Source organism: Neurospora tetrasperma, assembly GCF_000213175.1.
Source record: "Neurospora tetrasperma FGSC 2508 unplaced genomic scaffold NEUTE1scaffold_5, whole genome shotgun sequence".
NCBI lineage: Eukaryota > Fungi > Ascomycota > Sordariomycetes > Sordariales > Sordariaceae > Neurospora > Neurospora tetrasperma.
The window spans coordinates 3,191,578-3,219,226 of NW_009799103.1; the positions used below are offsets into that span (position 1 = coordinate 3,191,578).

The window sequence follows — 27,649 nt, forward strand, 5'->3', positions numbered from 1 at the left end:
GTCATCTAGGCATGGGAGTATAATCCCGCCGCTCCAAGCTTCTTGTACATGGATCTCGCTGACAATCGCCTACGGAGAATACATATGTTCCCTCCGACGGCCGTCCCAAAGGCCCCAAAGGTCTGCCTGTATCTTCGATGTTATTCACACCTGTTGTTGGGGATAACGAAAAGCGTTGAGCCGTCGTGATTGGGGTGTGAGGTGCGCCAGCGAGGATCGCGAAAGATATGAAAGCAATGGAGAGATAGCCATGGATGTTGGCGAATCCGAAGAAAAACATGCAACGGAAACTCGGGAATGAAGGAGAGTTATCACAGCGATGATTATCTTGGGTACGGTATCAGCAGTCATTAGTACCTTGTCTCATTTTTATCCATTAGTCTCAAACCAGCCAGGCAGCTTAATCACAATTTCTTTCCCTTGCTTTTGATAACCAAGCCCCATTGCTCAAAATTGCCCGCCGCCATTACTGGCATGAACAGGTGAGCCCCTCACTTTCAGCTTCTCCCTCCCTGCTCCTCCGAATAAGCTAAACCTCATCTTTCTCCTCCCAGACAGTGCCGTTGAAGCAGGCACCGTTGTCGATATCGGCATTGGCTTCGCCTTGGACATTGGCATAGGCAGCGGCGTAAACCCAGCGGCCGCAGCGGCAGCAGCAGGGAAGCTCAAGTTCTCGGCCGGGCCATTGCCAAACGCTTGATGTCCCCCGCATCCCTCTCCGCCTCCCTCTTTATCATACGAAGGCAGCACCTGATGATCATGATGACGGAACCGTTCCAGTCCTAATCCCAGTCCCAGTCCCTTTGGCACACGCAACCCCATCCCCGCAGATCCAGACCCAGACCCGGACCCAGATCCATGGGAGCCTGAGTTCGAGCCCGCACTTGAATCAACCACAAACCCTTGTACCAACCCATAATTCCCCCCTCCGCCCGTCGCACCACTACTCCTCTCCAGTTTCAGGATGGTCTTCTTCGCCCGTTCCCCCAACGCTGCGCTCGTCATGATGCCCCCTTGTCCCATCATGGCGCCGCCCAAGCTACTCCTCGCCTGCCCATCCAAAGCCGTCATGCCCGGTAGCGCAGAAGTCTTGAAGATCTGGATCCCTTCCATGCGCGTCTTGACGATGATGGTGGTGAGGAAAATGGCAGATAAGAGAACTTGCACGAGTAGAAAGGCGAGCCAGGACCAGTTGATGCGGACGAGCGTCACGGCGGAGCGGTTGCTGTCGAAGGGTTCGCCGGGGTTGTTGCGGTGGGGTTGGGGGGGCAGGTAAGTGATGAGGAGTTGGGTGAGGGAGGGGGTGAAGAGGGTTAGGAAGGTGATGAGGGATGCGAGGATGCCTAGGGGGCTGGTTGTTTTTGGGGGGTTTGTTAGTGGGAATAGGGAGAAAGAAGGGGGAGAAAGAAGGGGGAGGGGGGAAAACGTACCCTCCTTGAAAACCAAGTAGTCTCCAGCAGTGGTGAAGTCCCCGTGATGCCTGATCGATGGCTTCAAAGTCGCTTGCGGGGCGGGAAACGGTCTGTCGTCCGCCGGTATAACGGAGCCAACGTAGCTGGCCGAGGCCTTCGATGACGGGGATCATGTAGCAGGCTGTGGCGAGGGTGGTCATGAAGGAGAGGAAGACGTTGAGGTTGAGACCGCCTGGCCAGGTGGATGGTGGAGGTTTGTGGTCGTAGATGCTTAGGACTAGGCCGATGACTTGATGAATTGAAGTGTTAGCTGGCTTCCTGTCTTGTGATTGGACTGTTTGTGTTTTGCAGGACTTGTGTGTCTGATACTTGATTGAAACAGGAAAGAGAGAGGGGTGAGAAAGGGGGGTTGATATGAGAATGAGGAAGAAGAAAGAGAAAAAGAAGAAGAAGAAGAAGAAGAAGAAGAAGAAGAAAAAAGGCAACATACCAACAATACACAACAATCCTCCCAACACCCCCAGCCCCTCAAGCCACCACCCAAGCATACTCTGCTTACTCTGCACCAACGTCTCCGTCGAGTCAAAGTGGAAGTACGACAAATGTTGCTCGCTCCTGTTCATCCCACCACCGACAACACCAGGAGTAAGAGCACTAGGAGACCCGCTGCCGCCGCCGCCGCCGCCGCTGCCATGAGTCGGCAGCCCTCTGACTGATATTGAATCCGTCGCATCAATCGATACTTCACTCATCTCCGTTCCTCGTCTTCCCCTTCCTCCTCCCCTCCCCCGTTTCGTGTCGGTCCTCTCCACCAGCATTAGTTTCCTCATCCCGCCCTTGCCACCGCCCCTGCCGCCTTTTTCCTTGAAGCTTCCCGTCCCAGGGCCCCCTCTACCAGTAGTGCTACGCGGTGTCGTCGCCATGCCTCCTCCTGTCTCCTTCTCGTACATGATGTAATCATCTTGATCCAAATCATGAGGATCATCACTACTGTCGTGGTCATGATCATGGTAGTCATGATGGTCATCCCTGTGGTGGCCGTGATGGTGGTGGTGGTGATAGTCCCCTTCCACTTCTGCGGTTTCTGGCAGTGGCGAGAATGGCGAGTGCCCTGGATGATGATGATGATGATGATGGTCTCGTGAGTGTGGTAGCCCGTAGCTGGGCTTCCATGAGCGGGAGTACTGGTTCACGTAGTTGGTGCTGTCGCGGGAGGCTGAGCGGCTTGTTGTTCCTGGCTCTCCAGATGCGTTGCGGGAGGACCCTGAGCCATGGGTTTGGTGGTCGGTGGCCTGCTGATTGCTCGCTGGCGTCGATGTGGTGGTGGCGGTGATGTTATTGGTGACGTTGACGTTAGATAAGAACGGGTTCTTGTTGGTGCTTCTGGCTGGGCTTTTCGGGGGGATGAGTGGTGCATCAAAAGGCCCGGGGTGTTGAAGGACCGGAGGAGGAGTGTTGAGTTGGTGGTGATGATCGTCTCCGGTCCCGGTCTGCCGATCGCCGCTGACATGGACTGGGCCTCCCGAAGGTGGACTTCCTCCTCCTCCCCCGTAGAGTGCGGCGTAGACAGCCCTACTGGCGGCATTGCCTTCTTCATCGTCTTGCTCGACTGCCGTATAGGACGATTTTGAACTTCTCGAACTTTCAGTATGCCGCTGCTCGTCATCCTCATCATGGTCTCCAACCTCATTGTGTGTTACATGATCCTCCTCCTCATCATCATGATTCCCATGAAGGGACTCGTAGCGGGCCATTGTTTCGAGTCCAGTGGTATCTCTTCTTCCCCTCTCTCCGTCTATGGCTTGATGAAGTCCTGTTCCCCTTCAACACGACGCTGATGAAACGAGTGTAAGGAACAAAGAGACGGATGGACAGGCAGAAAGAGAAGAATAGTGGGCACCTATGCTATGGAAAAACAATGGAACATGGAATGGAAGATATGGAACCTCCCCAAACTGGACTTGCCATGGGGGGTGGGGTGGAGAAAAAGGGGAAAGCGAAAGAAAAGTTCAACAAAATGCCGGGATTCATGACGCGTCACGGATTGGATAATGACTGATGATTGATGAGAAGGGGGAGGGGGTACAACGGGGAACAGGAAGGGCGAGGCCGCCACTGCCGCAAAATACGCGAACCGAACGACTATCCTAATTTCCGCTCATCATCGGCAACCTGGTTAAGCGAGACACTTGACTCCATCGTGAATATCGGATGTCCGGATTCAGCCCAACGTTTTTGCTTTTTTAACCTAACCCATTTCGCTGGCGTCGCAATGTATACACTACTATCCATGATGTGAAACACATCACTTGGCTAATCATGGGGAAGGAGGTGATCATTTTGTAGACGGACTAAGTATAGAGCGTACGATATGCGACGGGACCAACACTAGGCGAGTCATCGCCAGGCATGTTTTGGACTGCGGAAGCCCAGATCTGATCTAGCATGGAAGAGCCTGTAACTCACTCCCAAAACTCCGGCTTCAACAACTTTGTTGCAGGCTTCATATGTTCGGTTTGTTGTTGGCCTAGATAGAAAAGTAGCCATGCGAGTCTGAAGGGTTAGGGTCAAAGCCAAGGCGGACAACCCGATCATCTACTGGTAGACTACCCCTTTTTAAGCCTTCTGGGGTTGAGCAGCTCGGCTTCTTGGCACAATCATGGTTGAGAAACCCTCCGACGGACAGGGCGAATAAAAGAATGAATCTTGTCCTCATGTGTCATGGTCGTCCGGCATCTAGAAATAATTGGGTTTCACGTCAATGATTGAAGTCCTCACCTCGACGCCGTACACCGAGCAAATCTAATGATCATCGAGCGGAAACACACTAGCGGACTTCAGACTTGGGCTTGTCCTTGCCCATCAAAGAGCCTCAATAGCCCGCAAAAGCACTTCCACTCCCCTGTCGCCAACTTCTCGCTCCTTCCCAATCTCGCTCCTTAGAAGACTGGCCACATCACTCAGCACTCCGAGCGGAATATAGCAGCCTGTCTTCGCTCTGTCCAGACTCTCCTTCAGCCGGCTCGTATGCTCCCACTCCTTCGCAGCGACCTCGGATCTTCGGATCACCTTGTCGGGAATACCACACATGGCTGCGCAATGCATGCCAAAGGAGCCCTCTGCAACGCCGTCTTCGAGCTTGTACAGAAATGTTATTCTCTTGTTTTCCTCGTCCACTGCGATCTGCATTCTCCTAGCACGGATCTCGGGATGATTCTCGAACTCGGTAGCAAGACTGTGATAATGCGTGGCGAAGAAACCGACGCAACCAATGTGTGATGCGACATGGTGCAGAACTGCCTGGGCAACTGCGACACCATCGTATGATGATGTACCACGTCCGAGCTCATCAAGAATAACGAGTGAACGGGGTGTGGCCTCTGACAGGATCTTCTTTGTCTCTGACAGCTCGACGAAGAACGTGGATTGCGCAGCAAAGATATTGTCGTTTGCGCCCAGACGGGACATGATCCGGTCAACGGGGGTCAGACGAGCGGACACAGCCGGGACATAACAACCAATCTGGGCCATGATCACGGCAATGCAGGACTGCGCACGGAAGGCGTTAGCAGATGAAGAGCATTAGAAGAGGTGGATGCCTCCACGGCCAAGGCAGGCACTTACCATTCGAAGAATCGTGGACTTGCCAGCAGCGTTCGCGCCGGTAAGAAGGCTAATGTTCGCCTCATCACCACCCAGCTTGATGTCATTCGGGATGAAGTCGTCAACGGTGTTGAGCATGCAGGGATGGCGTAGTTCGTTGAACTCGACAACGGTCCGCTCGTCATTTACAAACAATGGGCGGCAGCAAGGCTGACCAAGCGCCGCCGAAGCTTTGGCCAGACTGATGAGACAATCTAGTTGTGAAATGATGCGAATTGCCTGCAACCATGTCTCGTAATCGAGGTCGAAGCGCTTGAAGAATCGCGAGGCGACTTCTTTGACGATCTGAGAATGTGTTTCTTCCGCTTCCTGGAGCTCACGAACAAGGTCCTGAAGCTCCTTGAAATAGTACCGCTTGACCGCCGATGTTGCAGACATTTGGCGCCATTTGGGAGGAACCTTGACTGTTTTGGGGACTTCGATCTGGTAGACCTCCTTGCCGACGTCGGTGAACTTTGCGGTTTTGCATCGTAGAGCAGTCTTTTGCCTTTCAAGCAGCTCCTGCAACTCTCCTTTAATCCGGTCCAGTTCTGCTTGGCTGCGGTCAAAGTCTTCTTCTATACCTGGCTCAGGAATCAGAAGCTTGTCATCACGGGCTCTCTTCCGGTCGAAGGCGGTCTTCCAGTATCCTAAGGGTTCCTTGAGGTCAGGCATTGAAGCAATGAGACGATCAACCAGCCCATTGCCACCACCATAGGACTCCAGGAGTTCCATAGTACGGTCGATCTGTTCGAATCCTTCCAAGACCTTGACAAAGTCCTCGGGTCGGCAAGCCCCAGCATGGATCCGGGATATCAACCGCTCCAAGTCCGGCATTTTGCTCATCTGAGACGAGAATTGCTCCCGAAGGCTGTGGTCGTCATTGAGCATATCAACGGCATCCAGTCTCTCGTTGAGCTTCTGTATGTTGCAGAGAGGGTGGCAGACCCATTGCCTGAAGAGTCGCTTTCCGAAGGGAGTTATGCACCTGTTCAGCAGATGGAATAAGGTTCCTTCAGGGCCGCCATTGGCTGTATTGGCAAAGATTTCCAAGTTGATAAGAGACTGGCCGTCAAGAATAAGTGTGCCGTTCCGATGAATAGGGTTGTACCAGGCAAAGTTGCCCTGGGAGAGCAAGTTACGCTCCAACTTGAGCATGCGCAGATACTGAGTCAGAGCACCGAGTGCGGACATCAAGAGGTCTTTGTCGCGAGCCTCCTTGAGCTTCGCAGGCCAGACCTCCTCCTGACCTTCGCCAGACACAAAGTAGCCGCTACAGTCAAATTCACGCCTCGCAACGTCAGCGTCCCAAAACTCGGTTCCCGGCTTGAGATAGTTCCAAATGGTGGTGGGACTCGTGTTGTTCTTGAGAATCCGCAAAGCCTTGGTAGACAGATGCGATTTCTCCAAGATCAATTCCCGTGGGGAGGTCTGGGCTACGAAGGTCTCAAACTTGGTCAGGTCGACATCGTCCTCAAACTCTGAGATGAAGAACTGTCCAGTAGCAGCGTCTACAAAGGCTATGCCAAATGCAGGCTTATCATCCACGACGGACTCTTTGATGGCTGCACAGTAGACGGCATTGTCGTCTTGAAGCATGCTACCGTCCACCAAGGTGCCGCCTGTAAGGATGCAAGTAAGCTCGCGGCGGATGATCTTGTCCGCCTTCTTAGCCTTGGTGTCACGTTCCCGCATCTCTTTGCCCAGCGCAGACTCCATTTGGTCGACCCGGGCAACCTTGTACCCTTTGGCCACAAATTGGTTGACCCACATGTCTAGCGAACTCTCGGGAACGCCAACCATGCGCATGTTGACACGATCAGTGAGCTTGAGGTCAAAGAGCTGATGTCCGATGGTGGCATCGTTCTCATAGAGTTCGTAAAACTTTCCCTTTTTGAAGAAGACCACTGTGTCCCATAAGTTCTTCTTGATCTCCCAATACTGCGTCTCAAACGGCGAAAACTGTCTCCAGGCAGATGGGGGCACATAGACGGAGCCAGGATCGTAATCGGGATGTCCTGGTCGATTCCTGTTTGCATCTTGGATATCGGCCAACCACGGGTATCTCTCTTCAGGCTCTCTTGTGTGTGCCTTTGGCTTTGGCTTGGTGGCTGATGGTGTTTGTGCGGAACGAGGAGTGGCCGATCGAGGTTCGGTTGGTTCAATGTTGTCCGGATCATACTTCCATTTCAGGGCTGTTGAGGTTCTGGGAACATCATCCATCATCTCCTCATCTTGGTCATCCTCCTCTTGCCTTGACGATCTTCGAGGGCTGGGCGGAGAGGATACGGCGGACTTTTTGCGTGGGGCGCTCGGGCGTGCTGCCGGTCGTTTTCTCTTCTTGGACTTTGAGGGCCCTTGATCGGATTCGTCGTCGTCGACTACAAAGTCCGCCATGTCATCGTCTTCTTCCTCGTTGATTACATTGTCGTCTAGCTCGAAAGCATCGTCTTCGTCATCCTCGTCTAAGACTTGAGGTCGTGATCGAGAGCGTGATGGACGAGAGCTTTTGGGTCTCCCGGAAAACGAGAGAAAGACATCGTCGCCGTCGTCGTCTGATGACTCGGCATAGTTGACAACCGCTTTTGCCTGAAGTCACGATGGGTTAGCTTAGATGGAGATCTAGAACAGAGAGCTGATAACTCGCCTTGCGCCTGATGGGGCTGCTGGGCATCATGATGGTCCTGGTGTCATCATCCTTGGAATAGGCAGTGCCTGGGTTTTCCTGGGAGCTCGGGGGTAGAACGGCGTCACTACTAGGGACTGGCGTTTCGTCGAGTCTTTTCCGCCGCCTGGGCGGAAGAATCGAGTTGGATTTTGTGGATTCCTTGAGGCATTCTGGTGACTTTTCCTTTTGGCCAGCGCGAGGCGTGGCTGTCGCACCAGAAGCTGGACTGGAAGCGGCGATAGTGGGATTGGCATTGGCATTGGTATTGGCGCCCGCGTTCGTGGGAGTCCCCGAGGAGGCAGCTTTGGAGAAGAAGCCCAGAATACTCGACTGCCTGCCCGTCGAGGCCAGTCCAGATCTCTTAACGTTGGACTGGGTCCTTGCCGGGGTGCGCGCCGGAGTTGAAGTTCTGTCGCCCATTTTGCGCCAACAGCTGGCCGACTTGGCTTGTTCGTGGAAGTAACAGGGCAGGGCCTAAGGGAGATCTGGGAGACAGTGAAGGAACAAGAAATACAGACAGTCAGAGTTTTCACAAAATTCGTGGACAAGAGTTTGAATTGGAATTGAAAATGGAAGGTGCCTCTTTTGAGAGGCTGACCACCTGCCTGAGAAGAAGAAGGACGCGTAAAGAGGTTGCTGGGGAAAGCGCGTCCGTGTCCGGCTGCAGGTGCCGGATCACTGAAAGACGACCCACTGAGTGCCCCGCTAAAGCATCCCGCGCAGTTTATTGTGGAGACTTGACGCGATCCCCTGTTGACTCCCTCTCTTCTCTGCCTATCAACCCGACATCTTTTTCCACAGCGAGCATCCCGAACATCCAAGAGATCATGTCTTCTCATCAACACCTTCATCAATTATCAACCAGCTTTGCTTTATTGATGGCCCAATCCAATCAGCTACCTCGCCCACTACGTATGGCGTGGAGTCAGCAGCATCCAAGCCACTGGACCGCGCAGGTTGGTGCGATTCATCCCCTCTGTCATGTTTGGTTGGTTTTGCTGTGCCTGAACAGGGGACTGTCGAGTGGCATCCGATGAGCTTATCGTCCGGTAAAGGTATTTCTACTCATTTCTTATGTTGTCATTCTCCCATCCAAGCCCAACAGTCTCCTGGTCACCTGCCTCCGGACATCAGCAACAAGTGTTGTCGCAATACCGAGCCTTCAACCGCCAACTTTCGATGTCGTCCAGCCACGGAAGGTTCAAGGAAGGTCCACGGCACGGGCGGATGGAAGAAACTGGGCGCTGAATGACACCCTCGTCCTCCTCTTCAGACCAGGAACCGGGCCAAGTGACGATCCAGGAGTACCATGGTCAAATATATCCAAAATGCCCTCCAGATCGCAAGACCCCAATCGGCTCATCCAGCTGACGGGTAAATTGGTTAAAGTTTTGGGAACGAGGTATCCCGCCTCCGTTGTCACCAATCCATCAACGGCTGGTTGTTACCGTTCCACAAAGAAACACTTGGCTGATGCAAGTTCGTCGTTCCGAGAGTCCGAATAAGGCTACTTCAATAAACAAGTCTGGCAATTAGCTAAAGAAGAAAAGTGCTGCGGAGGCGAAAGCTTTCCTCGCATCTATGCTTTGTTTACTTTTATCAACTTCCATCTTTTTACTCATCACATCACGGGACGGGGGCTCCTCTTGAACAACGGCTTTCTCTCATTTGAGCCCCCAGCATTACACAACGCCGTGTCACCTGTCAAAACCTGCCAAACAGCTGCCGCCATCGTTCTGGGGTTTCTTTTACTGTGGGGTTGAACATCGGCCAGCTCGCGGTGTCACTGACCCCGCCAATGCTCTCGGTCTGGGAAGGAAAAGGGTGCGAATCACGTACTGCGATTCACAAGTCACGCTGAATGAGGAGTAGTGCTCGTTTTGCACAAATAACAGGTAGCATTTGGACTCATCAACATAATTTTCTACGTATAACCCCATCATTGGCACCTTCATGGATATGCCCAATGTCACGGTTGCTGCTCCGTCCGAGGGCACTCGAGAGTCGCGAAAAGACAGCAACAGTCGAAGAGCTGCCGCATGTTTGGTCTGTCGTCGGTCCAAGATTCGGTGCGAAAAGGGGAAAGGCCAACATAACGATGATGACCGATGCCAACGATGTCTTCAGCTAGGGGTACAATGCGTCCGCCCCGAATTCCATGTGGGCAGGAGGAAAGGTGTCAAAAAGCAAGTTCTGCTGGTTCTTCATAGCAAAGCCCTGTTACTGACCACCTCCTCAGTAAGCGCACCGGGCTGGAAAAGGCACTCCATCAAGTCGAACAGGCTGTCAAACGATCAGGAGCCAGTCTGCACGGTATTGAGGCCACCAGATTCGTCTCCGAACTCAAAGAAATCTTAGGTGCTGGCTCACTTACACCTCTTGCCGATGGTGACTCTAAACAACCCAGCACTGGTCATACAAGGACATCCTCGGCCATATCACGGAGGCCTAGTGAGATTCTCATGGCGGATGTTTCCGAAGATTCAGGCGATAGCTCCATGTCGGATCATGACGACATGAGCATTCCGCAAGACTCCACGCCATCTCAGAGCCATGTAGCAGATGAGAGCCTTGCTGTCGATGATGCCGAAAATCCTCTTCAACTTCTCGCCCGAGCTTCTGACTTGCATGTTTCTCCGAAGCCAGTTGGCGAGCTTTCTACAGCTGAGATGGCCCATAGCCATCAACACCCACGCCAGAAGAAACAAACCGAGAAGCTGTCCGAGGTCGAAAAGTTCTTCAAATTCACTCAATTCTCCCTTGACTGCGGCCCTGAACTGGATCCCATCGATCTTGGCTTGCTTACCACGGAGGAGGCAGAGTCCCTCTTTGACTTCTTCCACAAGAGTCTTGCCCACACGAGATGGGGTCTGGACCCAATATTATATACGGCCTCCTTTACGCGCTCGCGTTCGGCCTTTCTCTTCACTTCCATATGTGCAGCCGCCGCCCTCTTCATGCCAAGACAGGGCGCCCTCTCGCGGCGGTTGTCCAATCACTGTAAAACCTTGGTCAACAGAATCATAGTCGACCGATACCGGTCCGTCGAGATTGTCCTTGCTTTCATGGTCAACGTTCCCTGGATGTTTCCTGGCAAACATAGCACCGATGACGAGACGTGCTGGTACGTCTCCATGGCCACCACCATGGCCCTGGACCTGTTCCTACACAAGATTGTAGTTGCTATGGATGCCATACGAGACGGTAGCTACAACGGAGGAATCGCACGGGCAGATTGCATTGACCCCAAGGTTGCCTTGTCTCTCGATGGGTTTGGCGACGTTGATTCGGAATCGACACTAGGGAGACGGCTATTGCGGCGGAGGGAGAGATGTTGGATTGCCTTGTTTGTCCTGGAGCGAGGAATGTGCTTAGCGCGAGGGAGAAGCTATACCGTGCCTGTCACGCCCCTTCTTCGACGTTGTGATGAATGGCACATGTCAGATATTGCAGATACCATGGACGGGCACTTGGTATCCATGGCTGTCTTGCGGAGAGACTTGGTGAGCTCCCAATGTCAATGATTCCTGCAACGCAAGCTCTGACACAACCAGGACGATTTGTTCAATTCCATCAGGGCAGTCTGTGACGGATCCCGCGAAACACTGGCTGACGGCGGCCTTATTGCCCAGTCGTTCGTCCTTCCTCTTCTTCTTCTTCGTTTCTGACTATAAGTCGTCTTTCTAACTACCTCTCCAGGATACAAATGTCAGTCGACAAGTTCTTCGAGCAATGGCATGCCAAATGGACCATACCCATTGGCACCGGACCTCGTAAGTCACTTAACCTCTCGTCACCTTGCGGAACAATTTATCTTCTCTTCCTAACACCGGCCGGGGAAAAGAACATCGCCTACCACCCTACGTCCAAATCCTCGTCACCCACACCCGCCTCTCCATCTACAGTATTGTAATCAACCATCCCACCGCACCCACCGAAGTCCGCCACTTCTTCCACGCGGCCGGTCTTTCCTCGGCCCTGAACGTTATGCGTTCAGCCATCCAAGGCGAAGAGCAACTCTCGAGCATGCCCAATAACACAGCCATCATGATCTCCTTTGCCGCCTGTTTCGCCCTGCGCCTCAGCGGCCAGCTCTCCGGCGGGACCTCCAGCCTGGCGCCCAGTGTCCGGACGCTGATTGAGGAGACGGCGGGCGTGCTGGAACGGATTGGTACCGCTACGGACCATCGGAATGGCATGTCGACGTTGTATGGGAAGTATCTGAAGTATATCGTCAAGAAGGCGGCGGCCGCTGCGGCGACGTCGTATGAGCATATGGCCTCAACAGTGCGGCCGAGGAACGAGACAGCAATGACAGCGGATCGAGGCCCGCCCCACGTAGCCTTCTCCCGACACGGTGGGCCATCCGTTTCATCATCATTATCATCATCAACACTAGCAACATATCAACGCAGTAGCCAGCAGCAAGGGACTAGCACCACAAACATGAGCAATACTAATTACGGCATCCCTACCGATGCTGCTTTGTCAGCGACATCCGCCGGCGCATATCTCGAGCCTTCATCATCTACACTATCCTCCCTCTGGGCAGCAACAGAACCGATATTGCTACAATTCTCATCCATGTCCGACGACCAAGTCCTAGAAGCGCTGAACAACGAGTTTCATGTGGATCCGGCTACGGCGGCTTCGAACTCCAACGCGAACAGCAACAGCAGCATGTACCACCACCAACACCATGTTGGTGGCTCCGGCCTGTCGTCACTGTGGGATGATACGGGGGTTCTGCCGGATTGGTTGAATTCGGCGAATTTACCAGAGTTTGGGGTATGAACTAGGCTAGGATGGGTGACTAGGTGAGGGTGAGGAAAGAACGGTTCAGAGGATGACTGGGCTGGACCTGGATGGAGGCGTGAGAGGTGAGAGGCAAGAGGAGGGGATTTGACGTGTGAGTGTTTATGAAATACCTGGCGATATGCAGGAGGGGAGAAGATCCTCAACGAATATCCAATAAATCACCGGATCAACGGCAGGTAGTTGGTCCGTAGTTTGATAGAACAGAACACTTAAAAAGACACAAAATAGTACGCACCGCCAACGATGACTCTGCCCGAAATTGAACCTGGGCCTTGCACTTTCAGACTTTTCTATGCCAACTAGGACCAATAAGCTGGCGATTAATTGTGCAGTGTGCTTCCATTACACTACTCGGTCATTCAGCCGTCAGTAGGTGCGCTTGTGGTTGGTTGTTGGAAGCATGATTTGGAAATGGCACTCGAATACCGGGATTTCAAGAACCGTATAATTCTTTTCTCTTACTTTGGGGGTTATCGCTACGCCTGTTGTACACTCTTTTTCTTCCACACTCTTTCTTTCTCTATTGCGCATGAATCTAAATCGTAATCCTGATGATCAATCAAGCCCAGGCTATGAATGAACAAGTTCGGAGTTCAGACATGCCTGGCGAGTGACCGCGATCGATAGATACCCCAACTCAACTCAGGTCAAGTACACTACACGATGCTTGGCTGGTTCCATGATGTTTCCGTTTTGGGGATGGTGGAGAAAACTGAATGAGATGCGGACTTAACGCAAACACTGCGAGCTTTGGCTGGTGGCTTGATAGGCGAGTAACTAACGCACCAGCTGGCAGTACCTCTAGCCACGCAGGGGGCCACACTTCCAGCCGAGCGACCAAGTAGTGTAGTTAGTGTACCAGGTCAGGTCCATGATTGTATTCCATTCACATTCCTGCAACATGTAGTATACTATGTAAATTCACTAAAGGTAAGAACATTAGTACGTTGCCTTGTACATTTCAGGACTCGAATAAGCCACTGGTCTCATACCAAGGGAAGTAACAAATAACTAACCAAGCAGGCATTTGCAGAGTGTTCGGGTGAGGTAAGTCATGTCGGTCCACCGGCGAAAATGCATAGGTATATTGTTAACCCTGCACATAACGATCAGCTATATAACGATATTCTAACCATAACGTTTGAAATCACGGTAACAGTGCATGTTATATGAGAGTAACGATGAACCTTCGTATCATAATTTTGATCGGATTTGGAAGGCGAGCCGCACCAGAATCGTTATACATAGGGGGTTTAGTGATTTTCGATGTCTCCAACCTCTAGCGCTCTTCAAAGACAGACAGGTAGGAAAAGCTACGATATTAGGAGAATCGATTTTACAGTACCCCGGGGTGACAATACTTCTCCCCTACTATAATTCATTTTGGCGGGCATAAAATGCACATATTCGGGTAGTATGCGTACGCATTATGCCTGGTCTATGTGCGTTGCCTATAGCTACATACATATTAAACCCCTACTTACACAATGTACACTACATACATATCGCGTGCTTCGACAACTGCCCGTACCCATCGGCCTTAGGAGCCTCGAAAGTCTGCAGGAAGGGTTTGTGTCGGCGAGGTCCGAATCCGGTTGCGGTCGCACTGGGCGGGTTACAAAGTGAGAAGTGTGACAAAGTGTGATTGCCGTGAGGTCAGGCGCCGCGATCGTTGGGCCGATTTGATGGCATTCGGAACCATGGCAGTCGCGTGGACGACTTCCGGGTTGGGGGGTGCGGGATGCGACTGTGTTGTGATTATAAGGGCGCACAGCGGAAGAAGATGCGGGGGTCAGGGACTTGTTCTTGATGGTTGTGAGACCCGAAATCGCATCATGATGGTTTACGATGGCACCAGCCCCAGAGGTCCGCAGCCAAGGTGTGGCAATAAATCCACGGGAAAGGAAAGCCGGGGGGGTGGTGCAGCGGGGGCGATGTTTATCGGCGGTTGCGCCGTCTGCGGGCGACAACGGTCTGCCCCCCGGTCGTTGTGTTATTCGATTCCCCCGGTCTAGACGGGTCGTCGACTGCTGAAACAAATGCCTGTCTACACATGGATGATGCTGGTCCAGCGGCACCGATGAATTTGGGGAAAAAGGTTTGTGTGGAAGATGTGCAACGAGAATCCGGAGATGCAGCGGCGTTCAGTTGTGACGAATACCGAATTATTCACACACGTTACAAACACTTTTGAATCTTATCTCTCGGACAGCCAACCCAACCATTCAGAGCCCTTCAGCACGACACCACCAAACCTCTAGCGCTCTTCAGTGAAGACGTTCCAAGAACTTCCTTGGCAATGCAAGCTTGTCAAGCCGTCGCCAACGGACCGCCAACTTTGGCCAGTCTAGCGCTCGCCATCTTGAATAGATTTCCTTTTCTGTCTGGCCTTGTGTGCCCGATTGGGAACCAGAGCAGTTTTCATTGCAGAATACCGCAGCCTCGCAACGGCAATGACGATACTTTTGATCGGAGGAGCAAACTGAAGAGGCAGGATGGGCTCAGCTCGAGAGGGTTCTGAGGGTGCATCGATCCAAGTGATGGTGCAATTGCAACGGAACCAGAGTGGACGAAGTGGAATGCTGGTGAGAAAATGGCCTGTTCACAATGCATCATCCCGCTCCAAAAGACTGCCCCAGTGTGGTGATCGAGGACGAATGCAGCTCTTCCCTCCGGCTCTCGGGGTATTGTCACTCTGTGGTGACACCTTAGCACAAATCTAGTGCTATTCCCATGTCCAAGAGCTACTACGCTACTCCGTCCATGGGCCACGAACACGGGGCGGGGCAAGCGGAGGTCGCCGCACAAAGAGACTTGATTGGTTGAAACGAGGTGGGATATTTTTCCTATGCAGCCTGTTCTCCAATTTTCGGCAGCTTGTGAAAAAGTGGGCTGCCGAAGGTGTGCCTTTTGCAGCAAAGAGAGCCAACTGTTAACCACAAACAGTGATAAATCTCGCGCCGCCCTCACTCCCCCGTTGTCCGCTACAGTCCCGTCCTGGCCGCGAGTCTCGAGAGTCGAGTCCAAACTAACTTCAACCCCCCCTTTGGTCCCATCTCCTCCGCCCCGGCCGCTGCCAATTGTCCGTCCAACCGTTCAGAAGGAACCTACTAGCCGACCATTCTCGCCAACCGTTCCTGCCAGCCCCTTCGACCTCCATCCGCTGTCCACAACCGCATCGTCACACTGCCCGTCGTCTTGTGTTTTTTTGGTGGAATACCCAAATAAAAAACAACAACCGCAGTTACCCACTTGACTTATAGCCCCTGAAAAACGAGAAAATTCGTCAACCGGTCCAGTCGACAGACTACCTCTAGCTTTCCCGCCTCCGCCTCCCAGTGCAGCCCTACACGAGTTACCGTTGTCACCGTTTCCCAACGCCAACACACCCAACCCTCAAAATCGCAACCATGTTCGCCGCCACCAGAGTCCTCCGCCAGGCTGCCGCTCATGCTGAGCGTGTTCCTTCCATCAAGTTCATCGGTCGCAGAACCATTCCCGGTATGTTCCTCCCCGTCCTGCGCCTCCGAGCATTCCGGTGTGGTGCATCTGCCATTTTGACTCGCGAACCTTGGTGTTATTTTTCGGATGACGTGCTGACAGCCTGCTCCTTGTCCAACAGCTTCCGTCGACCACACTCCCAAGCCTCACCCTGCCTCTCCCACCCACTCGCTCCCGGCCAACTGGGGCTCTTCTCCCTCCTTCAGCGCCTACCGCCAACACGCCCAGCAGCACGGCCCTCTTCGCAAGACCATCCGCCCTGAGGTCGACGGCATTGGTGGTTCTCCCGGTGCCGCTCTCGGCTCCGTCAACCCTCCCCAGGGTCTTTACTTTGACCGCAACGACCTCCCCGCCCGCTTCCGTCGCCAGCCTCTCACCGAGGCCGAGATTGAGGCTATTGAGTCCGGCTGTGGCTTTGCTTAAACGGGAGAGAAAAACAACATGGACTAGACAGTTCGTTTACCAAAATCGATATCGAGTCCGAAACGACCGACACAACGCAGCGATCCTTTGAGAATTGCCAATTCCGCCCCATTGACCTAAGAATGGGCCTACACTTGAGATTCCCCATCATCTAAAGCTATCTATCCCTATTGCCCTCTCACACACACATGACACACACACAGCGTATGATCGCCCATGCTTCACGCGATTTTGAACCGAGCAAAGTTTGCATATCAGATTATCTATGGACGGCACTGCCCTGGCGTTTAAAAAACAAACAAAAAGCTCACCAGGGTTTGGCTTTAGAACTACACGTTGCGGCTTTGGTTTGCATGGCACGGTGTTAAACGGATCGGTGGGGGAGAACGTCGTCCAAAGGAGGCCGGGCCTTGTCCGGACATCCGGGCTTGAGTGACCGGGGAACGGATGCAGGTCTTGTGTATATAGTCAGTGCAACGGGCTACTCCCAAAGCCGGGCGAAATCCCCGCGTTGGTTGTCAGCCCGCGAGCCCAGAATAACATATTAACACTATGAACACCAACCGCTGCTCGTATCTGGTCTGCAAATGCCGAGAATGACATGTGAGACAAAGAGGTTTACCATGCTGTTGTTTGGACGTAGAATTGCTGGGAACTACCGGTCTTAAGATTCACATTATTGAGCCACGCCATACGTGAACCATTGCCTCTGACCCGAGCTGTGTCGAGGCCTTAACCATCAACACCAAAGAAAAAAAAAAGAAAGAAAAAAAAAACAGCATCGTCAACACCAATTGCTCAGGGTTGCCTAATCACCTCGGCATGCTCGGAAGCGCCCAGCTCATAGCACATCTCATCATGGGAATATGATATGTGACGTCCAAGTAAAATCCTCTAGTGTACAAGGCGACATTTCGGCTTCTACGGAGATGACCTCACATATGAGAAACAGAAGCAGCAAGCGGACTGTGACGGGGAAAGTGATCAGCCCTGCGAGATTGCCGGCCGGGGGGCCTTTGAATTGATCGATGTGCCGTGGCTGATGCCATGTGCCCATGTGCTGAGTTCACCTGCAATCACCCACTGCACCACCGGTGAGGACGAACTTATGTGGTGGGGGCTGGGTTCCTAGCTGGGGAACAAGGTCTCTGGGCTGTCAGCTGCCAAACAACTGGACAGGACCGGCCAATTGATCGCCCAAGCCCCGCTAAAAAGTTGAACTGCGCTGAAGAGGGGAGCTCCCGGCAACCTCCACTGCGCTGACGAATTGAGGACGATAACGGCGCCGGACCCAATCGGGAGCTCGGTGATTCTTCTCACTTTCAAAGCTCAGTTCCCCGGTCCCAGCAACTTGTTTGTTTGGACCTTGACGACGAGCAAGAAAACCACTCTCGAACGAATTGTCGCAAAGCCAAAACCCGAGACTGCCATCATCTGAACTCGTCGACATCGTCGCATCCCGATTGTAGACGAGGATCCCTGCTATCCTTATACACCTCACGACCTACAACGACGACAAGAACCCTTGCCGATAGTCACAACTTTATGACAACCCTTAAGATGAAGGAAATGGCAGGACAGGCCGGCGCCGGCAGTGAGGACAAGTGCCCCGTCGACCACAAGACGCGCGAGCTCTGGTTGCAACAAGCAAAGCAGGCAAAGGCCGCACAAGAAGCCGCGGCCGCGGCGGGTGGCTCGACGGCACCATCGCCAGAAAATGCCTTTACGACGCCAGTAGTACCAGCACCACAGCAACCACCAACACAGACTCAGATCCCCCAGCTGGCGCAACAAACAGCAATTCCCGCAGCGCTTCCTACCTCGCAACAACAACAATCTCCATCATCATCATCCTGGTCCTCATGGCTCCCCTTCATGTCTTCTTCCGGCTCCACAACAACCGGTGCCGCCGCCGCCGCCGGTGCTACTCCCCAGCTTAACCTCGGCGAACACCGCGAAATCTCCTCCATCCCCCGCGCCGCCACCACGGGTCCCTCCGCCTGCCCCTCCAACGCCGAGCAAGAAACGGGCGCCGACATCACCACCGGCAACTGGATCTACCCCTCGGAAAAGCAATTCTACGAGGCCATGAAGCGCAAGGGCCACGACGGCGCCAGCGCGGCCGACATGAAGACGGTCGTCCCCATCCACAACGCCGTCAACGAGCGGGCGTGGGCCGAGATCCTGCGGTGGGAGAAGCCCTTTACCGGCGAAGGGTGTGGATGTGCCGAGGGCCCCAAGCTGCAGAGCTTCATGGGCGAGAGCAAGCGGATGACGCCCAAGGCGAGGCTGAACACCTTGTTGGGATACACGGCGCCGTTTGATCGGCATGATTGGATTGTGGATCGCTGTGGCACGAGGGTGGACTATGTGATTGACTTTTATGCGGGGAGGAATAACGAGAAGGCTGGGGCGGGGAAGCTGAACTTTTATTTGGATGTGAGGCCCAAGTTGAATACGTGGGAGGGGGTGAAGATGAGGGCGTTGAGGTTTGTGGGGATGAACTAAGGTGAAGTGAAGGGGTGGGTGTACAGAAGACGGTGAGTGGGATTGTTGAATAGGTCTGAAATGGAGGAGACTTGGTACATAAGATAGAGAGATCTTACTGGACTTGTAAGACATGTATGTTTCGTTGTATTATTAGTATTGGTTGGTTTAACATTGTATCTCGCTCATGTTTGGCATATAAACGGCCGTCCAAATGGCGCATTAGGATACAAGAAAAGGGAAAGGTTCAATAGAGAATGATAGACATGGGAAAATCGCTGCATAGAGTCGACTGTCCTAATAATGGTGGTCGCTCTTGGGTGTTGGATCTATAGATTACATATCACTTCAACTTTGTAGATGTCTTGTTACTGTTTATGTATCCGGCTGTTCCGAGTGGAAGATAAATGTCTTCCCACCCGCCCAGTTCTGTGACAACTCAATCCTTCTTGGACACATGTGGTTGTCGAATAAGATCCTTTTCAGATGGGATTGGAACTAGAAAAGAAAGATTACAGTTAGCAAAGGGAACAAGACGGACGAGAAATCATCATGTAGTCAGCCAGCCACACGTACCTTTCTTCCCAATCCCGACCCTCACCCTCACAGGCGATCTCGTTTCCAACGCATTCGTCTCCAGATCCCACCCAACAGCCGCCAGCGCCGCAAAGACGGTTCCTTTCTGCTCCTCCGACGTATATCCTAGCAGCGGCACCTCGTTCTCATAATGGCTCTCCAGCCCATCCTTTAGGGCCGAGTCGAAGTGATAGGCATGGCTAACTGCATCAAACCAGGCCTCCAGCGGACTATTTGCACGCGCACTTGAACTCGTTTTCTTCCCCCCCTCCTCCTCCTTCAACGCGATCCTCATGCGAAAACTCCCTCCCCGATGACAAATCCCCATAAAATACCCGTCCGCCTCAATCTCATAGCTATGATACCCTCCCTTCCACCCCGCCAAAGCCTTCACATCCCCATACGTCCCAAACTCGCACGTACCCGTATACTCCCCCGACTTACTCGCCATCCTACCAAACCCCGTCCATCCCCCTCCCCGTCCCCATCCTATCCGCAGCTGCAAGATACTTTCCCTTTTACTCACCTCCTCCGGCCCCAACACCCTCCCCGTTTCCAACCACTCCCTCACCACCATCGTCGCCCGCTGCCTATTCAGCGTCCGACACCTGACACACCTCACCCCCCAATAATTCATCAACAAATGCACCCCCAGCAATCCCACCATCAACACCCACACCACCAGTCGATCCTGCACCACTTGTACCACCAGACTCCCCACCAACATACCCAAAAGACTCACCACCGTCTCCTGACTTGCCTCCTTGGCATTCAATTCCGCCAGATTATTTCCCCCGCCTTTTTGCTGCGAAGCAACAACAATAAAATGCGCAGACAAACTCGCCTTACTCGCACTCGCCGCAACACCACACCAACTCCTTAATACCCCCGCACCCACAATCACACCCAACTTCAATCCATACCTCTCCATCATCGCCGGCACCAACAAATCCAGCAATTGCGCAGCATCGTTCAAACAATCAGCCAAGAACCTGAAAAATTTACATTCCGGTTCGATGGCGGTGCCCAGACGATGGGCAAATAAAATGGTGGCGACGCGGGAGATGGTGTCGCTGGCGATTTTGAGAATGAGCGCTCCTGTGGGGGACGAAGAGGCGTCCCCTACCCCAAGGCCTTCGAGGACGGCGCGGTTGGCGAGCAACGAGGAAATACTGCTGAAAAAGGCTTGGAGGGAGTCGTAGGTTTGGTAGGGGAGGTAGTCGGGGGTTACGGAGTGGGGGTAGCCGGCGGGGAGGAAGGCGTGGAGGAGGGCGGTAAGAGGGGGGATTTTGGTTTGGTGCTGCGCGAGAGTTAGAATGAATGAGTTGGGGTTGGACATAAACTAGGTTAGGTAGGTAGGTATTGATGCGGTCGAGGTGTGATGATGGTGATAATGAGGGTGTACTTGATTGAGAAGGGCAGAACGAGACAAAGGCGGATGGACGGATGGATCGATTCATGGATAGATTGATGGAAGGATGGATGGAGAGAGATGAATCAAGTAGGTACATACAGCCCTTAGACTCTCCTGTGATTCACCGTTATATGTGCAGAGCACGTTGCCCGCTGGATCGATGTCGTAGATGTTCCTGCTCATCGTCTCGATTGCTGTCTACATTAACGAAGCTCTGGTATCGTTGGTTGTCGAAACCGTTTGTCCAAGGGGAAGGAAGCTGTGCGCAAGTGTGGCAAATAGTTGCTCGGTTAACGGTCTGGGAGAACATATAATTATTTAGCCAGAGTTAGTTGTCAATGTTTCTTTTTGCTCCCGATAATGCAATGGCGCGTAAGAGAGCCCAAAGCTGCGTTGTGTTGCGTTGTACATGAGCGTGCAGTGCGCGTGTTGAATGGTCGCAAAGGGATGGCGCCAAGCGATCGTAAAACCCCCCTTAGCCATATCCTGACGTAAGGCCGTGCCGTGATTGCTGTATGTGCTACAAACCACCGACATTGATGCTCAACTCCGTACGCCATAAATAGGACATCGATCGGGCGGGGGCCCCTTTTGGATATCTTTGAACCTCCTTAATATACACTTGGAGGTGCTATATCCTGCATCGACAGTCAGTAGTTCTAGGAGAACAGAATCCGAGGAGGTTGATATAAGCACCAAGTATAACCGAATGAGAAACGGACAGGGTTTGCGTCCATCTTTGCCATTGCAACAGCCTGCTAGCCTTTTCAGACATTGGCCAATACTGTCTGTCCTCCAGGGACATTTAGCCAGCCCTGTCTTTATCATGATATGTCCATAGCTTCTCGCTACCTTGCCCTTCCTTGGTAGTGTGTCCACAGCCGGGTATGTACATTATTAGGTCAATATTTCTCCAGTATTAAAATCCAACCTGCGCAGCAGCTTACGCGTTATGTTTCCCTTCCAAACCCATCTCCTCTAAGAAGAGCTCTTGACCGGGGTGCCATCCTCAGCCACCAGGTACTCCTGTGTCGCAACCGGACCCTCACCGACACTGGTCATGATCACACGGCTGACGCCGTTCTTGAGCAAGTCGGCAACACTCTCGTCAAAGGAAACGTTGGCCTTGAGGCCCTCAACGGCGGACGCCTTCCAGCCATCCACCTCGCTAAGGACGCTGTAGAGGTTGCCAACAACGGCCTCGGTATCCTGCTCGAGATAGTAGATGACGGCGTTCGGGCCGGCATCGAAAGTGTAAGCGGCGACGGACCGGCCAGCAGCCGCGTTGATGGCCTCGACAGCGCGAATAGCTGCGCGCGAAACGTCGTTCATGTAGAAGATGGGAGGATAGGTGTCAGCGCAGGTAGCGTGGAACGAGTTGGAGTCGCGCATGGTGACCTCAGCAAAAGCGGCAAAGTCGCGCTCGGCAATCGCCTTCTCCATGATCTCCATGTTCTTGGGAACGACCGACGTGATGCGCTCCTTGAAGAGACCCGAGGTGGCAACCGTCTGCTGCATGCCCGAGGTCGAGCTGACACCCTTCTTGGCGGCAGACGCGACGAGGATCAAGGCGCGCATCTCGGGCCAGTGCGAGGCCTCGGCAACCTGGTCGGCCATGGAATCGCTGCCATCAGCAGCCTCACCCATGCGCCAGGCAACATAACCGCCAAACAGACTGCGGCAGGCGGAGCCGGAGCCCTGGCGGGCGATCAAGCTCAGCTCCGAGGGGGAGGCAGGGAGCTCGTAGAGGTTGGCGATAGCCCTCACAAAGGCAGCAAAGCCAGCAGCGGACGAGGCGAGACCGGCAGCGGTAGGGAAGTTGTTCTCGGAGACGATGCGCAGAGGCATGGTGGAGAGCTTGGGGAGCGAGGGGTCGGCAGCCTCGAGGGCGGCACGACGGGCGCGCAGCTCACGGAAGCAGGCCTGGGGGCGAGCACCAGACACATCGGAGGGCTCGCCATTGAGAAGAAGGGAGTCGCCTTCGGGGTACGAGGCCGAGCAGGAGGCGGTGGTGAGGGTGCGGAGATCGGCCTGGGAGAGAGTGACGGAGAGAGAGCTGTTGGTGGGGAGGTTGAGCTTGGTGTCGCGCTTGCCCCAGTACCTGGAATTACGGGGGTCAGTTCAGATGCTCTTCTCCACGTGTTCGTCCGAAGTATCAATCGAGTATTAGGAAAGTTGGGCTGACTTGACGACGGCAATGTTGACGGGGGCCGTGGTGCTGGCGCGGTAGACCTTTTCGGAAGCCATTATGAATATGTTATAGGATTATCCGGGGGGTATCGTTAGAGGGGTATGGAAAGGACAGGTCGCAAAGAAGAAGTAAGAGAAAGGACAGAAGGGCAATGTCGCGATGGTGGTTGCTTGGTGGTTGTTGGTCAGCGGGCGGTCAACAAAGAAGTTGGGAAATGAAGCTGGAAAGACCAAGACCCCCTTTCAATTGTGTTCCCCCAGCAACAGCTCTGCATCGCAGCACTCTGGCGGGGCTCTCCAGCGGGGCAGAGGTGGGGTCATTGGAACTTGGTAGTAGGTACAGGCAGATTTGGAGCTCTGCCTGCCGCCAGAGGACCCTGAATGCGCCAAGCTAAGAGTGAGCTAGCGCCTCAAGGGCATCGGCGGCCTGGCCCGTCCCCGTCCCCGTCCCCGTCTCCGTCTCCGTCATGGCCCGAACCGCCCGCTTTCTGACCTCTGCCGTGTGCCGCATCCCTCACCATCTCTGATTTCGCCCATGACGCTGATGCCCGGGGCTCTCTCACTCTGCCACGAAGAAACTTGGTAGATTTCTATTCTGCCGACTTGTCTTATCATTCTGGTTCAGTACTCTGACCTTGAACTTACCTACTCATCGTCCTCGCTCAACCTCACCCAACATTAATCATGTGCATATGGATCACATTTCTGTCCACGCCAATGTCACAACCAGACATCACGACGCTCATCGGAAATTGATGGGTAAGGGGTTATAGTGACATGGTGTCTAGGAGTCCGAGTCTCACTCTTGTCATCAAAGCTATGTCTTGTCTTTGGTCTCGCCGGGATGTCGATGTTGATTCACGAACCCACAAGTGGACGGCTGCAGATCCAGCAATGACTACAACTCAACGTCATAACTACCCTATTGCTATGCAAATGCTTCAGCTCCGAGCTGGTCTGGTACCTCTGGATATCTATTATCGTCAACATCTTCAAGTCGGCTGACCGGGTTGAGAGACAACAGACTCAAACACGCCATGAGCTCTCGGTATAACTTGCAAGTTGCAGAAAAGATGACGAGCTGAAACACGCCAGGCCTTCCTCGGGCACTTCACATCAGAGACATGTTTGAGAAATAATCAGGGAAGATGCCGAGTTTCTCGCTGACTCTGTGTAGACTGAGCCCCTGGTGACGCTCATGTCTCACGGGAAACTGACGGTACTGACTTGACACTATGTACATACTCGACCAACCCTCCCCTGGCTGGCTAACCTGTAATCAAGTTCCAATATGGCGCTTGACTACACGTCAATCAGCCTACCACTGAGCACTAGTACTACAATCTGCCTTGGTGGTATTCTGTCACAGACCACCGTCGTGTTACACTAGCGAGACACACAAGCTGTCGTATGACTGTGGACCAGGTACGGTGATAGGACAAGTGGTTATCGAACTGTTCAACTCCTCTCTTATCAACAAGCGGAGCCTGACAGCTGTATCACAGAACAGGACAGACTTGTCTTGGAGACTCGCTAAGCCGGTCCTGCATACAGACAGTCCACAGAAAAGTTGATATCTGCTACGACCACATGGCTAAGTTGCCGATCCCTCCTTCTAGACCCGGCATCGACCTTGATCTCGAGTCCGAACGGACCTGTCATGGTTGAGGGGTTCAATCCAGCATTCAAGAGCTTCAGACCGGATATGCTGGTCGAAAACGTGAAAAGTGTCTATTCGGGGCTTTCCCTGCACTGGCTGACAGGCTTTCTTCCTTCCAGTAGTCAAAGACATGACGATAATACTGAAGATAACTGCACCATGGGAAGACACAACGAATTACGACACCCCATTCTCCATCTCCCAGTACCCTTAACCACGTTCATCCTGCCCATAAGCTACACACTCCAATGAGACCCAGCCGCACCACACCCCCAAAGGCTCTCACATGATCCCGATCCCGTCTGAAATCTCATCTTATTTTTCTTATACGAACCACACGAAACCCCAAACCATGCCATTGAGCCGAGTCAGGCTTTCCGAGATCCACGATTTCGATCGGACTCACCCTATTAGACCGACCAGCTTGAGGGTGAGGGGCTGAAGAACAGTCAGCCTCCAGTTTCCTGCTATGGAAACTCTTACGCGTCACCACCTCCCGCAACACCTGGCACACACATACCAGCCGCCGGCGGCCAGGCCACCGGATACCCAACCCGGAACCCGTGAACTTTCTCCTCTTCCGAGGCCGATACCCTACATACATACGTGCGTTACATACATTTCCTCTTTACTTCGCCTCCGCCATCATGCTGCTGCTGCGAGCCAGGGAAATTAAAAACGCCACTGCATACGCTTCTCATGCCTACCCTGCCGCTGCCCCAGACTTTTTTCCCCCCGCGCGCGCGCGCCCCATTCCAGCCCTGGCCTGTGAAATGTTTGAGTGACAATCTACCGGAAACACACGCAATGACGTGACACCAATCATGCCGGCAGCCGTTGAGATATTTGGGGTTTAGGTGTATGTACAGACATGTATGGTTAGCGGAAAAGAGTGTCGTTGGACGCCACGTGTTTCGTGTGCTTCGTGTCTCGTCGTCGTCTTTATATCTCCCAATGGGTATACATTACATACTGTGCCCGGTAGCAAGTCGACAAGGTAGCGTTGAGGCAGGCAATCAATTATACAAAAGCTATATGAAAGCCACGTGCTGGCCAATATGTAGTCGGCAATTCTTGGATGGAGGTGTTTGTTTGAAATAGAATAAGTCTGGACCATACATACCTTGACCAGGTAACGCTGCGGCATGACGCGAGTTTCGTCAACTCGAGGGGATCGAGGGGATCCCGTCAGAGAGTGTCCGATCAGGATCAGCATGGATTCTGAGGGACGAGCTAAGTTTCAATGTTCCGATGCCTCAAGTGCACTTGAATGTTGACGGGACATGCCGCCCATGGGCCGTCAATGCCTTGGCGTAGGTGAAGCTAGAGCTACTTAAATAGGTAACTATTTCAAACACAGAGACATTATCTCAATTCAAGACACATAAAGAAGACATTGTGAACACTCCAACCACGTGCACTCTAGAGGCTCTCTACACGAACATCGACACTCGCCAGCAAGCTCAAGTGTCATGCCAATGACCTTATACAAGTCCGCAATAAGATATTTTGAGTAGCTTGAAGCTACCAACATGCGCTTAGTCCGTAGCACCACCTCTATATCTACCTACCTTTCTCTCCTTATCGTTTCTAGCATCTGATGCCGTCCAATGTGCACCAAACCTACTCGTGTATCATGTGTCAGTAGAAGCACTGCAGGCTAAGCTCGAACATCTCTACCAGTCACCTCACTTGGTAGAAGATAGTTGGAGTAGCTATAGTGACATGTAGGGTAGCCAAGGATAAGTAACACCAGACCAACCCTGATCGACACTGTCAAGTTATTATCGTGATGTGCCCGCTTTCATGCCTGGGACATTCGTACATTCCACCTACCTACTCTATTCTCTCAAGTCCCCTACCTACCTACTTACTTACTTTCCTTTCATCCTACCGTACGTAAGCTTCCGGGTTACTCCCACACCTACCTACCGAAGAGAATATATTTTTGTAATGACTGCGACAAACCACAACAGACACACAGTTCTTGCTTTTTCTTCTTTTATCTTTCTTTGACACACATGAGAGATGACTCGACTCGACTCGACTCAAGGTGCCATCGATACCACCTTATACCGTACACATCCACCTACCCACCTACCCACCTCTTGGAGGACTGGACCCGTATTACACAATTTTGATGATGATGATGATGGTGATGATCATGCCTTACACGGAACACGATTCCCACTCTACACTAATTGATCTCGATTGAGCATGGGGTAGTAGTCTAGTTCTCTGATCCATATGTAGAGGTAGTCTCAATTTATCACATGGGTAGGTAGTCGTAGACTCCATTGCGTCCAGTCAATGAACCCAAGTTACTTGTGCCTGCCTGCCTGCCTAGCTGCCCATCCATCCATCCGTCCATCCGTCCATCCAGACAACCTACCACTACCTACTACCATTGTGAACCTACCTGTCTCCGGCTGTACCCCCTCTGCCCCTCCCCCCTCCCCTCCAGAAGCATCGATGGGTTGTGTTCCCTCAAGTCTGTGCCCCACGGGAACGTGCCTCAATGGTGCTTGCCGTTCCCGCATCGGTACTACACTACCGCTGGTGTTACTCTGCTAGGGGTATGTAGGTAGGTATGTAGGTAGGTAGTACTACCTTACCTGTACCTACCTAGGTTACTACCAACCAGACTACCACAACCACATCCACAACTACAAATACAACTCCCGACCGGGTGAGGATAACATCCATTCCGTTGACAGTGCTTGAAGCCTAGGCTACCTGTACAATATAGATATCCTACCGGTTCCTAGGTTAGTAGATAGTATGAAAGCTTGAATGCCGAGGACTACGCCAAAATACTCAAAAAAATGAATAAAGAAAAAAACTGCGAGAATCCCAAG

The 27,649-nt window shown here is 52.9% G+C and overlaps 7 protein-coding genes across 7 annotated transcripts; 3 read left to right on the top strand and 4 right to left on the bottom strand.

The window, feature by feature from the left end:
- Positions 1 to 116: 116 nt before the first annotated feature.
- NEUTE1DRAFT_86475 (uncharacterized protein) lies at positions 117 to 3,166 on the bottom strand (the record flags this gene model as incomplete). The annotated part of the gene is made up of 3 exons (XM_009855278.1): positions 117 to 1,351; positions 1,431 to 1,701; positions 1,972 to 3,166. The coding sequence occupies 3 exons, from the start codon at positions 3,164 to 3,166 to the stop codon at positions 448 to 450; spliced, it is 2,370 nt and encodes a 789-aa protein (XP_009853580.1).
- A 641-nt stretch (positions 3,167 to 3,807) lies between these two features.
- On the bottom strand, positions 3,808 to 8,142 carry NEUTE1DRAFT_124150 (DNA mismatch repair protein msh6; the record flags this gene model as incomplete). The annotated part of the gene is made up of 3 exons (XM_009855279.1): positions 3,808 to 4,961; positions 5,037 to 7,636; positions 7,722 to 8,142. 3 exons carry the CDS (start codon positions 8,140 to 8,142, stop codon positions 4,275 to 4,277), a joined length of 3,708 nt encoding a protein of 1,235 aa, XP_009853581.1.
- Positions 8,143 to 9,688: 1,546 nt separating this feature from the next.
- On the top strand, positions 9,689 to 12,516 carry NEUTE1DRAFT_86479 (uncharacterized protein; the record flags this gene model as incomplete). The annotated part of the gene is made up of 5 exons (XM_009855280.1): positions 9,689 to 9,768; positions 9,962 to 10,632; positions 10,750 to 11,068; positions 11,422 to 11,495; positions 11,567 to 12,516. 5 exons carry the CDS (start codon positions 9,689 to 9,691, stop codon positions 12,514 to 12,516), a joined length of 2,094 nt encoding a protein of 697 aa, XP_009853582.1.
- Positions 12,517 to 15,551: 3,035 nt separating this feature from the next.
- On the top strand, positions 15,552 to 17,037 carry NEUTE1DRAFT_95827 (uncharacterized protein; the record flags this gene model as incomplete). Its single annotated transcript, XM_009855281.1, has 2 exons — positions 15,552 to 16,041; positions 16,163 to 17,037. The coding sequence occupies 2 exons, from the start codon at positions 15,951 to 15,953 to the stop codon at positions 16,462 to 16,464; spliced, it is 393 nt and encodes a 130-aa protein (XP_009853583.1).
- Positions 17,038 to 18,033: 996 nt separating this feature from the next.
- Positions 18,034 to 19,220, top strand: NEUTE1DRAFT_86485 (uncharacterized protein; the record flags this gene model as incomplete). The annotated part of the gene is made up of 1 exon (XM_009855282.1): positions 18,034 to 19,220. One exon carries the CDS (start codon positions 18,034 to 18,036, stop codon positions 18,970 to 18,972), a length of 939 nt encoding a protein of 312 aa, XP_009853584.1.
- Positions 19,221 to 19,390: 170 nt separating this feature from the next.
- On the bottom strand, positions 19,391 to 21,124 carry NEUTE1DRAFT_103211 (uncharacterized protein; the record flags this gene model as incomplete). Its single annotated transcript, XM_009855283.1, has 4 exons — positions 19,391 to 19,449; positions 19,528 to 19,696; positions 20,054 to 20,827; positions 21,041 to 21,124. The coding sequence occupies 4 exons, from the start codon at positions 21,122 to 21,124 to the stop codon at positions 19,391 to 19,393; spliced, it is 1,086 nt and encodes a 361-aa protein (XP_009853585.1).
- Positions 21,125 to 21,600: 476 nt separating this feature from the next.
- On the bottom strand, positions 21,601 to 23,312 carry NEUTE1DRAFT_117918 (diphosphomevalonate decarboxylase; the record flags this gene model as incomplete). The annotated part of the gene is made up of 2 exons (XM_009855284.1): positions 21,601 to 23,042; positions 23,127 to 23,312. The coding sequence occupies 2 exons, from the start codon at positions 23,186 to 23,188 to the stop codon at positions 21,920 to 21,922; spliced, it is 1,185 nt and encodes a 394-aa protein (XP_009853586.1).
- Positions 23,313 to 27,649: the final 4,337 nt, after the last annotated feature.